We start from the raw sequence: 14155 nt of genomic DNA on the forward strand, positions 1-14155 counted from the left end.
TTCATCTGGAGCATGTTCCTCTGCCACCTCATTTTGCCTAGGTTGCTGTTTGTATTTTTATGTATCTGCTAAGTTAGTTACATTTCCCAACCTTGGAGAAGTGACCTTCTGTAGCAGATGTCCTATGCATCCCAGCAGTGCACTTCTTTCTCATCTCCCAAGCTATATGCTCTAGGGGTTCCCCCTATGAGGGCTACCTGGAACCTTCTCTTGTGGCCAGCTGAATATGTGGGCAGTCTGGTAGGTTTGGTTAGCCTCCAGTCTGGTTGGTTGCTAGGCTCTGCCTTGTGTGGAGGCTGCCGGCTGCTGGTTGGCGGGGCTGGGTCACAAGGCCGCTGACTGAAGAACTAGCCCAGGGGGCCCCAGGGCTAGTGCTGGCTCACTGGTTGGCAGAGTCAGGGTCCAGAAGACTCCATGGTTGTTGCCCACCTTCCTCGTGGGTGAAGCCAGGTCCTGGGGTTACTTCCGGACTACTGGCAGGCAGATAAGGTCCTGGAGTTGGTTGCAGGGTACAGGGATTCCAGAGATGGTATCAGATTGCTGCTGGTGGGGGGTGGGTTTCTGACACAGGGTCTGGGGTGTCCAGAAGCTTGAATTAGCCTGCTAGTGAGCAGGGCTGGGGCCAGGCTTGTCCCAGGGCCAGGGTCTCTGGCCTGTTGGTAGATGGGCTGTGTCTGCAGGCTGCTGGATTGTGGTTTTCTTGCATCTGGTCCCTGCCCACTGGTGGCTGGAACTAGGTCCTGGGCCCTCTGGTAGGCAGGGCCACATCCAGAGGCAGCTGTGGGCTTAGGGGGTCTTAAGGCAGCCTGTCTGCTGATGGGTGGGGCTGTGTCCTTGCCAAGTTAGTTGCTTGGCTTGAGGCGCCCCAGCACTGGTGACTGCAGGCTGTTGGGCCAGGGCAGGGCTGGGTCCTGGGGGTAATAAGCCAGAGGGAGGATTCCACAATGGTGCCTGCCAACACCAATGTCCACATGGTAGAAGGAGCTCCCAAGAATGGCTGCCACCAGTGTCTGTGGCCCCAGGGTGAGCTGCAGTTGCCTCCTGCCTCTCTGGGAGACTCTCCAAGATCAACAGGTAGGTCTGTCCCAGGCTCCTATCAAATTATGGCTTTTATTTTGGGTCCTGGAGTGTGTGAGATTTTTTGTGCACCCTTTAAGAGTGAAGTCTCTGTTTCCCCCAATCCTTTGGGACTCCCACAATTAAGCACCACTAGCCTTCAAAGCCAAATGCACTGGGGGCTCATCTTCCTGATGCAGGACCCCCAGAATGGGGAGCCCAACGTGGGGCTCAGACCTCTCACTCCTGTGGGAAAACCTCTGCAGTGTAATTATTCTCCAGTTTGTGGGTCATCCACCTTGGGTTATGGGCCTTGACTATATTGTGAGTCCACCTGTCCTACCCATCCCATTGTGGTTCCTTCTTTATGTTTTTAGTTGTAGAAGATCTTTTCTGGTTGGTTCTGGTCTTTTTCATTGATGGTTGTTCTGCTTATAGTTGTTATTTTGGTGTGCTCCTGAGAGGAGGTGAACTCATGGTCTTTCTACTCTGCTGTCTTGACTGATCTCCATGAAAATTGTCACTCTTGAGCAGCTGGGTTTTTTTGCTTTGTTTTGAAGTACAGTTGATTTGTAATATAATGTTAGTTTCAGTTTCGGGTGTAAAGCATTGTCATTCAGGGTTTTTGCAGATTATACTCCATTATAGGTCATTATAAGATAATGGGTATAATTCCCTGTGCAATACAATATATCCTTGTTGCTTATCTGTTTTATATATAGTAGTTTGTATCTGTTAATCCCATACCCCTAATTTGTCCCTGTCCCCTCCCCTTTCACCTTTGTAACCACAAGTTTGTTTTCTATATCTGTGAGTCTGTTTCTGTTTTGCCTATGCATTCATTTGTATTATATTTTAGATTCCACATGTAAATGATATCATATAGTATTTGTCTTTCTCTGTCTGACTTATTTCACTAAGCATAATATTCTCTAGGTCCATCCATGTTGCTGCAAATGGCAATATTTCATTCTTTATTATGGCTGAGTAATATTCCATTGTATATATACCACATCCTCTTAACCCAATCATCTGTTGATGGGCACTTGGAAGCGATCCAGGTGCAGCTGGTTTGTTTTTAATCTACATGCACTATAAACATTGTGACTGATTATGCTTCATACTTTATTTTGTCCATAGAAAACTCAGAGCAAATTCTGCTGTCAACGCTAAAAACTATATATCAATATGACCTGTGACATTTAATTTTATGTAATGACCTACTCTTAGCTTTATCACTTTATTAAAAATTATTATATTTTTTCCTACCTCCTTCATCTATTGTCAGTCCTACTGTATTGTATGTGTTTCTTTTGTTTTGAAAAGGTAATATACATACATATTAATAAAATTCAAGGGACTTCCCTGGTGGAGCAGTGGTTAAGATTCAGCCTGCTAGTGCAGAGGACATGGGTTTGATCCCTGGTCCAGGAAGATCCCACGTGCCGCGGAGCAACTAAGCCCGTGCACCACAACTACTGAGCCTGTGCGCCACAACTACTGAGACTGTGCACCACAACTACTAAAGCCTGTGTGCTCTAGGGCCCGTGTGCCACAACTACTGAGCCCGCATGCCACAACTACTGAAGCCTGTGTGCCTAGAGCCCGCGCTCCACAACAAGAGAAGCCACTGTGATGAGAAGCCCACGCACCACAATGAAGAGTAGCCCCCGCTCACCACAACTAGAGAAAGGCCATGTGCAGAACGAAGACCCAACACAGCCAAAAATAAATTTAAATTTTTTTAAAATATTCAATACGGCAAAAAGCATACCTAGAAAATAAAACTCAAGGTAGAAGATAATCAACAAAATGAAAAGCTTCAGTTGTGCTGAGGTTTCAAAAAAACTCTCAGAAATCATTTTAAGTTCTTTAGCAGCAAAATGAATTAGTAAATGTTCACCTCATCCACTAGAAGTTATGCTATGCTTTTTATAGCTCTGTACACAAACAGGAATAGACAGGATTCTAATAAACCATGGCTAATTAATTTATACTAATTGATAATTTGATGACCCATCAGCTTTTCTCACTGGCTATTGTTTTATAGCTTTGTGGGTAATTACTTTTAAAATGTTTCAGATTTCTTGAAACTTAACTCCAGGGAAAATGTTCAATTAAAAAAAGCTAAACATTTATAGCATAATTAAGTATATCATCTTCTTTTCTTTGGACGTCAAGAGCACAGAAACAAACAGAATGGTATAGAGAAAAATGCGTCCAATCCCTTTTTTAAGCAAATTAACAAATCTAGCATATATAGTAACTTATAATTCAATATAACCACAACCATAAAAAGTCTTATGAAGTCAAATCATAGAGGAAGCAGTGATCAATTTTTCCCATAGTCATAATGGTAAATTTTTTATTGCCTGCTATATGCCAGGCTCTGTACTTATTCATTGAATAAATACATTTTGGCCACCTACTGTATGTCAGGTACTTCGCAGCTAGACACTGGTAAACAAAATGGACATGTTACCTGCTCTTATTTCATCTTCACACTAACTCTATGCAAGAGGTGTATGTTATGGCTGCAAAAATTGAGAATCAGAAAGGTTAACTAGCTTGTCCAGAATTACACAGCCAGTAAATGGTGGACCTAGGACTTGAATACGGTCTGTGATTCCAAAGACCACATTTTTCCTTTAAGCTACAATAATGTGTTCAAATGTATGAGAGAAGCAAGGGAGTGCAAGCACACACAAAGTTACATAAAGGCATGAAACCCAGTAACTTGCATTGCTTAAGTGAGCTTTGCTGTTTTATCTGGCTTAGATAACCTTCTCTAGATTATTGCAACAGCCTCCTCATTGCCTCCCCTACAGTCTATTCAAAACATAGCAGCTAGAGTGACCTTAAAATACAAATCCTATCATATCACTCCTCCCGTACAGAACCCTCCAATGGAGTGTCTCCTCCCATATTCCATCCCTTCTGCCTCAGTCCCTTGAAGTAACCATAGCCATTGCTATCAGTTTGGTGTATATTCTTTCAACTTTGTGTATTCATTTGTACCCTTTTTATTTAAACAAATAGGATCATACTATGCATATTATTTTACAAATTGCCTTTTCCCCTTGTATTTGCAGTTGAATGTCCTGTGTTCTTAACATAAAGCTATATAGTCCCTTGATACATATTGTTACAAAATAGAATGAGGAAAGCTTTCCGTGTTATTGGTTCCAAATTACACAACTCTTTTATCATGTTGCTATATAATGGTGGATTTTGTATTCATAAAACAAACAGCATCTTTTATAACAATTATAGTTTTATATCTATAGCATGAAATAACTTACTTTAAAAAATTACTATTGTCATAAGAGTGTAATATTTGTTACGTTGTAAGATTCATTACCAGAGAATAGATTCTTAAATTATAAGTAATTGTTAGAATTTCTTCTTTACTATAGTTACTCCCAGTTGAAACTTTTCAACTGCTTTTGCCTCCGTTCATTAGTAGACATGTTAAGGCTGTGTAAAGTAAAATGCAGAGCTGTTGGCCAGCAATGGAACAAGGGGACTTGGCTCTATTTGATAAATGAAATGTGCCGCTGTGGGTAAAGACTGCAAACTACAGCCTCACATTTGCTTTTGATGGAAAATATGATTTTCATTATATTCTATTTCATTCATCTCCTTATTTTAGTTGTTTTGGATTTACTATATTAAAACCTTTTTATTTTTAATTACAGTCTCGAGTTGTAGCTGTACTAGATTGGGAGCTTTCAACCATTGGTCATCCTCTGTCAGACTTGGCTCATCTCTCTATGTTCTACTTTTGGCCAAGGACCATTCCATTGTTAAGTCAAAGTCCTCATTTGCAAGAAAACATAGGTATGAAAACATAGTGTTGCCTAAACTGCTATTAATATAAAATTATATTTATTTTGCTTCATAATTAATAAAAAGATTATATTGCAATCTTAGATAAATAGCTTTTGTTTCTTGAAATGTTTTTAAATCATTTTATTCTATTGATTTTTTTGAATGTATCATTCCACTTCTAGTAATTTGTTACAAAATATAATCATTTGTATATAATGTTCTTTTGGAAATCAACATTTAGAGCATATTTTGTTATATGGATTATAATTATATGGATAATAATGTTTTAATTATAATATTATATTTTATTATATATAATTAATAATATAATACATTCTTTATATTATATAATATAATTTATACTATATATAAGTAATAATATATTATAAGATTATATTATATTATAGTTAATATTTTAATTATAATATTATAATTATATAGATTATAATGTTGTGTTATATGGATTAATGTTTTGTTATATGGATTAATTTTATGTTCAGTTTTATATTTATATGCAATATGACATTTTAAAATATTCACCATGACATTCTTATTAAAGTTTATAGTATATACTGTTTTTATAGGGGTACCATCAATGGAAGAACTGATTTCAATATATTGCCGCTGCAGGGGAATTAATTCTAATCTTCCTAACTGGAATTTCTTTCTTGCCCTTTCATATTTTAAAATTGCTGGAATAGCACAGGTAATTAATTTTTTAACATGTGTTTCACCATTACTTATTGATGTACTGTTGACAATATTTTTGGTCTTTGGGGGTTTTATATTCCTTTTTTTTTTTTTTTCTTTTTGGCCACATAATGGCTCAGCTTGTGGGATCTTAGTTCCCCTACCAAGGATTGAACCCGGACCTCTGGCACTGAAAGCACAGAGTCCTAATAACCATTGGACCACCAGGGTATTCTCTTATATTCTTATCTTTAGATCAATTTAGTTTCCATAATAACAAATACCAGACATGGATAAAACAGAAATCCAGAGTTTACAGAATAGGAATTTGGCAAGGGAAAAATTTGAGTAGCAAAATGTGGTATCACTTTTTGGTATAATAAACGAAAAGATGGAAGAAGGGAGAGAGAAAGACATAATAACAAAAACAGAAAAAGCATGTGAGAATTGGTTATTTCCTGAATATCCAATATAAGAAAGAGTTAAACTCCTTATATGATATCTGATTCAGATTATAAAACCCTATTAATCAGGGCTGATGATGAAGGAATTATCATTGTATTTCCCAAAGCCAGCACAGTACCTAGCATACAGAGCCTCTTAATTATGTGTTTGAGTGAGTAGATAAGCTCAAACACATAATTAATTGTCCATTTTCCATTTTCTAATAATGTGATAGTTATGTGATAAATTTTGAGAGAAAACTGAACATAAATTCAGTTTTTTAAATTTACAGTTTAGACAATTGCATTCTTCATTATACTAACTCAGCTCCCTTATACTTTGAGTCTTAGTTTTTTTAAGAAATTGAGATGCTTCATCTCTGGTAAGGGGTTAGGGCTTGGAGGAAGAACAAGTAAATAAGAGATTTTAGAAACAAAAAAGAATGGGAAAAGAAGGATTAACGAAAATTATGGTTATTTTTCCCTGTCCTCAGAGTTCATGCTGTCCTCCAATAACTGAAATGTCTAGGAAATAGTTGTCTTACATCTCATCCTGTAGTTTAGAATCATATTAATCATATTAGTTAATCATGTTGATTGGATGCATTTCTCAAAATAGGGTTTATGGTATGTTTCTATATCTGTCAATTTCCAAAGTGAGATAACAGATAGGCTTTGAATTTAAAATGTATTTTCATTTCAAATAAAAGCTTGACATGGTTTACGATCGAAATTAATATGTATGTCATAAACTGTGTAGTTAGTAGCCTTAGAGATGATCATGAACATTCCATTCTAACTAGAAATGTGAAATTGGAAATGACGGAAAGACTGCTACAGTGTTTTATTGTACAAAGAATTATATAAAGAAATTAATGAAATTCAGTTGATTGTGTTTGGGACAGGGAACAGGAGAGTATATTATGTTGGAAACACAGAACATGGAGAATTAACAAAGAAAAACAGATGAGCATTCAGCTAACACTGTTCAACGGAGAATAGTTTCACCTAAATTAGGGGTCCAAAAAATGAGATAAAATATTCTTAGAAGTCTCTCATTGCCTTCTCTTTGGTTTTATAGTTTTTAATTTTATTTTAGTTTCTTTAGATTTTTCTCCACTGTGTAGGGAGAGCAATGATCTTTAGAGGTGATATGACTTGCCAATTTGGTATCTTTAGTAACTGCTAAACTCATTTTAAAGTTTGGTTTGATTTCCAGTTATAATTCTGTTATGATGAGAGTATGTTAACCAAATGATACAAGTGTAAGTCTTTAACTTGGAGTGGTATAATTATGCCTGCATGTAAATTAATAGAACTGATAGTCTGATTTATATCTTAGTACCTTTTAAGTTTAGTGATTCACGTAGCTGGGAAACTGTGGAAAGACTGGATAGTTGAAGAATAGTTTTCCATGAATTTTAATCACTTTGTATTAATTTACTTATAGGGAGTATATAGTAGATATCTTCTGGGAAATAATGCATCTGAAAGTAGCTTTCAGTTTGCCAATATTGTGCAACCTCTGGCAGAAACTGGATTACAACTCTCAAAAAGGTAAGAAAATATAGATTCTGTGGCTAACTCAAATTAGAGCCTTTATTAGCTATGTGAAGGTCATAAACTTTAGGGGGATAGGGATTGTTTTTATTGCTTACAACACCAGAATTGCTGCTGCCAATCATGGTAAAAAATTTTTTAGTAAATCTCTTTTATGCTTGAAAATAAATTGACCTCAGATTTAAAGAAAATACCCATTTAATGATTAAAAGAGGTTTGTGGGTTTTTTTGCAATTTGAATGTATAAACCTTTAAGATATTGATAAAATTCTCAAATGTTTCCTTCTAATATTTAAGTTACTTACATATACCTGTTTAAAGTTATGTATTATATAAGATGATTTATTAAGTTTAGAAATGTTGCTCTCTTCCACCATGACATTGCATGAAACTGTATTCAGACATTTCATAAGAGTCTTTGAAATTCATATCTCCATTAGTGGAGCACTTTTGAGACATCTAATACACTTTCTCCAAACACACTGCCATCTAACAGGTGTGATGGAGGGGAGAAATAAATTAGGGGGTTGAGATTAACATATACACGCTACTATATATAAAATAGATAATCAACAAGGACCTACCATATATCACAGGGAACTCTACTCAATACTCTGTAATAACCTATATGGGAAAAGAATCTGAAAAAGAATAGCTATATGTATATGTATAACTGAATCACTTTGCTGTATACCTGAAACATTGTAAATGTTGTAAATCAACTATCCTCCAATATAAAGCAAAATTTAAAAGAAACAAACAGAAAAAAACAGTGTGATATATAGCACTTACTGAATGCACGGTTGATGCTGTCCCTGGAAATTCTGCCCAAGCCACAAGTATCCATGGCATATCATTAGGACAGTTGTGTTTTACAGTTCATCTCATACACGAATATTTGTAATCTCCACAACATGACAAATGATGATGCTGCTTTTCATAATGATCTTTAAAGGTCTTGTTTATAATGATATCCAGCAGTTGTATTTGTGAGGCATATACTAAGAGTAATTATTAAATTTGTATTCTATTTCTTTGCCTTCTTGTTTAGAGATTCTGATATGTGGCTTCAATAAAGATTTTAAACTCCCATTGATTGAGGTCATGCCAGGCTTATGTTTTCTCCAAAAAGTGCTTTAAGCACTAAGGTTTAATGTTTAAAATAAAGTGATTCTGCATTCCTTCCATAACATGAAAGACAAAAACTCCAAAATATGGAAACTTCTTCTGAGAGATGTTTTTGGGAAACTGGGGGAAGACATTACATTCTATTCAGAAATCTATAATAATGGTTTTGCACATCTTTGTAACTTTTTTTTTATAAAGAACTTTCAGTACTGCACTTCCACAGACTGATACTACCAGACAATTGTTTGTACAGACTAGGACAGGCCACGAAGTTCTTACTAGGGTGAAGCAGTTCATGAAACAACACATCCTCCCAGCTGAAAAGGTAAGTATTCTATAAACAAACAGAATGTATTTGTGCTCCAAGACTATTGAAGAATTACTTCTGTTATCTCTGCTTCTAGGAGTACCATGGTATCATTTCTTTGCAGTCAATCCTTACCTAGATGCCCCTTCTCACCTTAGCACTGAACTGCTGCAGAACCTGATCCTGAGAAATTCCAAGCTTCTAAAATATGCCAAGGGAATGCCACAGATAAATCTGTGGAATTAAAATTAAGTTAGAGGGAATTAGCAGTTTACAAAGTTGAGATCTTTAAATATTTTAGAGTAAAATGCTACTTTGGGGGTCTTTTCCTAAGGCAGTGACTTTCAGCCTTTTTTTTCTTTAATGGGCCCCTTTGAAAATTGAGAACTGTAGGATAAACAAGAGAGGCATACCCAGAAAATTTTGTATATCATTTCAAGCTGTTCACAGATACTACCATCACTCCCCCCACAAGCTACTATTTTAAGGTGTTAAGTTTCAGTAAATTCACTGAGAGTAGACAAGTTATGTGACACATTCATTCATTCAGTTAACAAATAATTATTAGGTACCTAATAATGGGTTAGGCCATTGAAAGTAAAAGGAAGAATAAGAAGACAGGGCTTATGCTTCTACAGAGCTTATACTTTAGCATGAAAGAAAGACATTAAGTAAGAGATGATAAATGCTGTGAAGAAAAGATAAAAATTATTATAAAAATTTATATATATAAAATATACTATATATAAAATAGATAATCAACAAGGACCTACTGTATAGCACATGGAACTCTACTCAGTACTCTGTAATAACCAATATGGGAAAGGAATCTGAAAAAGAGTATATATATATGTATAACTGAATCACTTTGCTGCACACCTGAAACTGACACAACATTGTAAATCAACTATACTCCAGTATAAAATTAAAATATTTTTTAAAAACAAAATTCTGAACTTTTGGGTGTTAAAAAGAAAATGCAACACTTTGAGTTCAAGATGGCAGACTGAAATCAGCATTTACCTCCCCTCACACAAATAAAATCCTCTTGAATTAACAATAAAGAAATTTTTTTAAAAATGGAATTGGTAAAAGCACAAAAACAAAAGTACACATTGCAGGACTAAAGGTTTTGAAAAGAGAATGGAAAAGGATTTGGGAAGCAGAGTGGATCATACCAAAGAAAAAACCTTAACACATCTCAGAAGAATTTCTAAGTAAGAGAGGACTGACTGTAACTCAGGTGGTAACTTCTTTTTTTTTTTTACAATGGAGTCCCCTATGATTGCCTGTTGTGGAGAGCAAGAATGAGAAGAGGAAGAGAAATCAAGATGTTTGATTTAAGAATTAACCTGTAATAGGTGGCCTGCTTGAGTTGGTTTCTAACACTCCTGGGTAGCAATGGTGTTTGCCCCAGGAAAAAGGCTGCCAGAGTACTCTAAAAAAGCATATGATGTGTTTCAAAGAAGCCAGGGTTTCAAATGACAGTTTCTCTCCATTTTTTTTCTTTTTTTTTTTTTGCTGTATGCGGGCCTCTCACTGTTGTGGCCTCTCCCATTGCGGAGCACAGGCTCCGGATGCGCGGGCTCAGTGGCCATGGCTCACGGGCCCAGCCGCTCCGCGGCATGTGGGATCTTCCCGGACCAGGGCACGAACCCGCGTCGCCTGCATCGGCAGGCAGACTCTCAACCACAGCGCCACCAGGGAAGACCCCTCCATTTTTTTTTTCCAGTGGTGGGTTTGGTGTAGACCCCAGCTTTCCTATCAGCCTTCCTGATTTATTCAAAGGAGACTCAAATTGGGAGAGGAAACCAAGTAGCCATGTTCTTTCATTCATAAATGTAAATGAGCGATCCAGGGAAGCATGTAGCACAGAAGAGGTGTTACAAATTGGATTGTGATACATCTGAACCTCATATCATGCAGCTACTAAAATATTTACAAAGAATTTGTAATAAAGGAAAATGCTTTATGATAAAAAAAAAGCACTCTAGTTTTAAAGGAAAGATTATCAACATTTTGTGTGACAAGGAAAGCCATAATCATTTTGTGTCTGCAGATCTTTCAAATCTGGAATATATCTACATCTAATAATGTGAGCTTTTTCTTTCTTTAAAAACTTGTACTAACATCCATAAAAACATTTTATCCTGTAGAATGACTCTGGACTGTACTAATCCCTGTTTATGAACATATGCACTTGAAAAGTAATTAGCTTTTTCAAAATAGAAGGGGGGAAAGCCTATAAAATTCTAACCAATATGATTATAACTACATATATAAAAACTAAAACAGTCATATCTAGAAAATAAGATTGTATTATATAATACACTAACATCTTGATAGTACATATCTTTAGCTAGTAAGACTCTTGATGACTTTTTCTTAATACTTTATGTATTTTTCCAATTTTCTATAATGGGAAAAAATAAGGTCCGTTTATGCTATGCTAATGACCTTTTGAAACTCCTTGGATATCATAAAGTAAGAACATCAGAACCATCATCCATTTAAATGTTAAAAGGCAATTCTTCCTCAGGGGAGGAGGGGAAATTGGTTGAAGGTAGTCAAAACTACCTTTAACTTTCAGTTATACTAGGGATGTAATATACAACATGATAAATATAATTAACACTGCTGTATGTTATATATGAAATATGAGTTCTCATCACAAGAAAAATATTTTTTCTATTTCTTTAATTTTGTATCTATATGAGATGATGTATATTCACTAAACTTATTGTGATAATCATTTCATTATGTATGTAAGTCAAATTATTATGCCCTATACCTTAAACATATACAGTGCTATATGTCAATTATATCTTAATAAAACTGGAAGAAAGAAAGAAATTTTTAAAAAAGGGCAATTCTTGCTATTTAAAATGGATGAGGAGTCCTAATAAAATAGCATGTAAAACAGGAACTAGCAACATGACATATCTGAGAACACACTTTTAACATAATGATAACATTAGTCATATTTTCCTACTGAGTTTAATAATATACTAGTGAGGAACTGTTGCTTCTTTTTTTCTAACTGACTTAAGTTTAAAGTAAAAAACATATTATATTGCAAAATTATTTGTAGGCTCAGATTTAAGATTCTGAACCAACATAATACAAAGCAGTATCTCAATCAGTGAATGAGAAAGTTAGATGTTAAAGGTGATATTTGGGGAGAATTGATCAGGCACAAAGCATATTTTCTGCTTTCTTTTTTCATCAGTAAACTCTTGTTCGTACTTAAAGAATTAAAGAAAGATTCTTTGTAATGAGATATTTTATTTTAATTCTGACTCCTACCATACCACAAATAGATTTTGCAAATTTCCAAATCGATAGACTTTAGAACAGGAAGTATTAAATAATACAAATTTTTAAATAATTATATAAGTGGCATAATTTAATTGCTCAGAACTGTAGTGTCATAGAGAGGTAGTCACAGATGGGGAATTTGTACATGTATTACGTAACATATATCTTATCAAACACAATTGCATTGACTGTTTCCATAGTAATGTGAGGGATGGAAATAATAAACAACCCTAAACAGGAAATCTTCCAACTTAACTGACTTCCTAACAGAATGACAGGTGCTATTCATCCTGGTGCCTGTGAAAGAGCCATCCTTTGTCTTCTTGAAGTTTTAACTAAATATAACTGTATTCTATAAAGCAGAAACTAACACACCATTGTAAAGCAATTATACTCCAATAAAGATGTAAAAAAAGAAAAAAAAAGAAATCTACAAATGCACTATATCATCCATATCATTTTAGTTTATATATTTAAAAAATATATAGTTTATATATTCAATAAAAAAAATTTAAATAGAAAAAATGTATATAACTGTAATCTAGACTAGCCATGCTTCAATAAAAGGAACATTTTAACATATTACTTATATGACTGTAAATTGGTGGAACAATTTTAGAAAATAATGTTGTAATTTGGAGTTTTGGCCAATGTTCATAGCCTTTAATTCAGTAATTCTACTAGCCTATGTGTAGAAAATAAGTACAGAGATGCTTTAATAGCAAAATATTGGAGAAGGCCCTTATAGTCCAATATTTTCGTTCATCTTGATTTAGTTGCACAAATTAGAGATTATTGTTATTATGTGGCTAGTTTTTAAATATCTATTTACTCATGTATTTATCATCTTATTTACTATTCCTTGTTACAACTCAGATGTTTCTTTTTGGATCAAGCTCCTTTAATGAGAATCTGCTAATAAAATTTACCTTTTTTTTTTTCCTTTTATTTTCCTTTTTTTGCCTGAGAAAAGGGAAGTAATGATTCTCTCTGTATCATCATATCTTTTAACCACTCATATTTTCCTTCTATTGAATTTCTGTGCTTCATTCAAGAAAGGAATAATTTCTTCAGATCCTTCTTTCAATTTATTATTTTTTTGGCTGTATCTAATCTACTTTTCAACCTTGCATAGAGCAGAGGGTCTCATTATTTGGATTGTGTCAGAATTGCCTAGAGAGCTAGTTAAGATTACAGAAATAGAAATACAAAAGTAGACTCACTGAAGTAGGATAGGGCCTGGGCTTTTGTGTTTTACCAAGTGATTCTGATGCCACCAAAGTTTGAGAACCACTGCCATTTAATTTTTAAGTTTAATTACTGTGGTTTTACTTTGCTTCAAGTTGCATTCGGTTCTTTTTCAAATTTGTCTGGCCAAGTTTGATAGTCCTTTGTCATCCTTTTAATTCCTTCCTTTATTTTTTAAATCTACTGGACACAAATACTTTATATTCTGTGTTTGATCATTATTCTATCTGTGGCCTTTGCAGGTGTGATTCTGTTTTGTTGAACTATTGTTTTTGTTAATTCTTGCTAATGGTGGCTTGTTACCTTGAGTGTTTAGTATTTTTTCATTCTGCACTCATGTTCTTTGGAATGGAATTTTATCTGCAGGGATTAGTTAAGACTTTTTATAAAAGCTCTTTTCCTCCAGAGTGAATTTGCTTTTGCTTCTGCCAGGTGCTTTCAAGCATTGTCACCAGGAACACTGTAAACTTAATTTTTGACTCAAAATTTTAGGGCCCATAGGTCTGTGAATTAAGATCTCAAACTTGGGTGAAGACAGGCTCAGGTTAGAAATGTTTCTTTTTTCTCTTCCGTC

The 14155-nt window shown here is 35.0% G+C and overlaps 1 protein-coding gene across 3 annotated transcripts in view; it reads left to right on the plus strand.

Moving 5' to 3' along the window:
- ACAD11 (acyl-CoA dehydrogenase family member 11) overlaps positions 1-14155 on the plus strand; it is an 89130-nt gene that overhangs the window by 28434 nt on the left and 46541 nt on the right. For all 3 annotated transcript variants that reach the window (XM_082654809.1, XM_082654810.1, XM_082654811.1), the window contains exons 6-9: positions 4755-4896; positions 5472-5593; positions 7471-7577; positions 8907-9033. In XM_082654809.1, coding sequence (XP_082510935.1) covers positions 4755-4896; positions 5472-5593; positions 7471-7577; positions 8907-9033 — 498 coding nt within the window. The remainder of the gene's footprint in view (positions 1-4754; positions 4897-5471; positions 5594-7470; positions 7578-8906; positions 9034-14155) is intronic.

The sequence above is a fragment of the Grampus griseus genome (assembly GCF_964374135.1).
Source record: "Grampus griseus genome assembly, chromosome: 5".
NCBI lineage: Eukaryota > Metazoa > Chordata > Mammalia > Artiodactyla > Delphinidae > Grampus > Grampus griseus.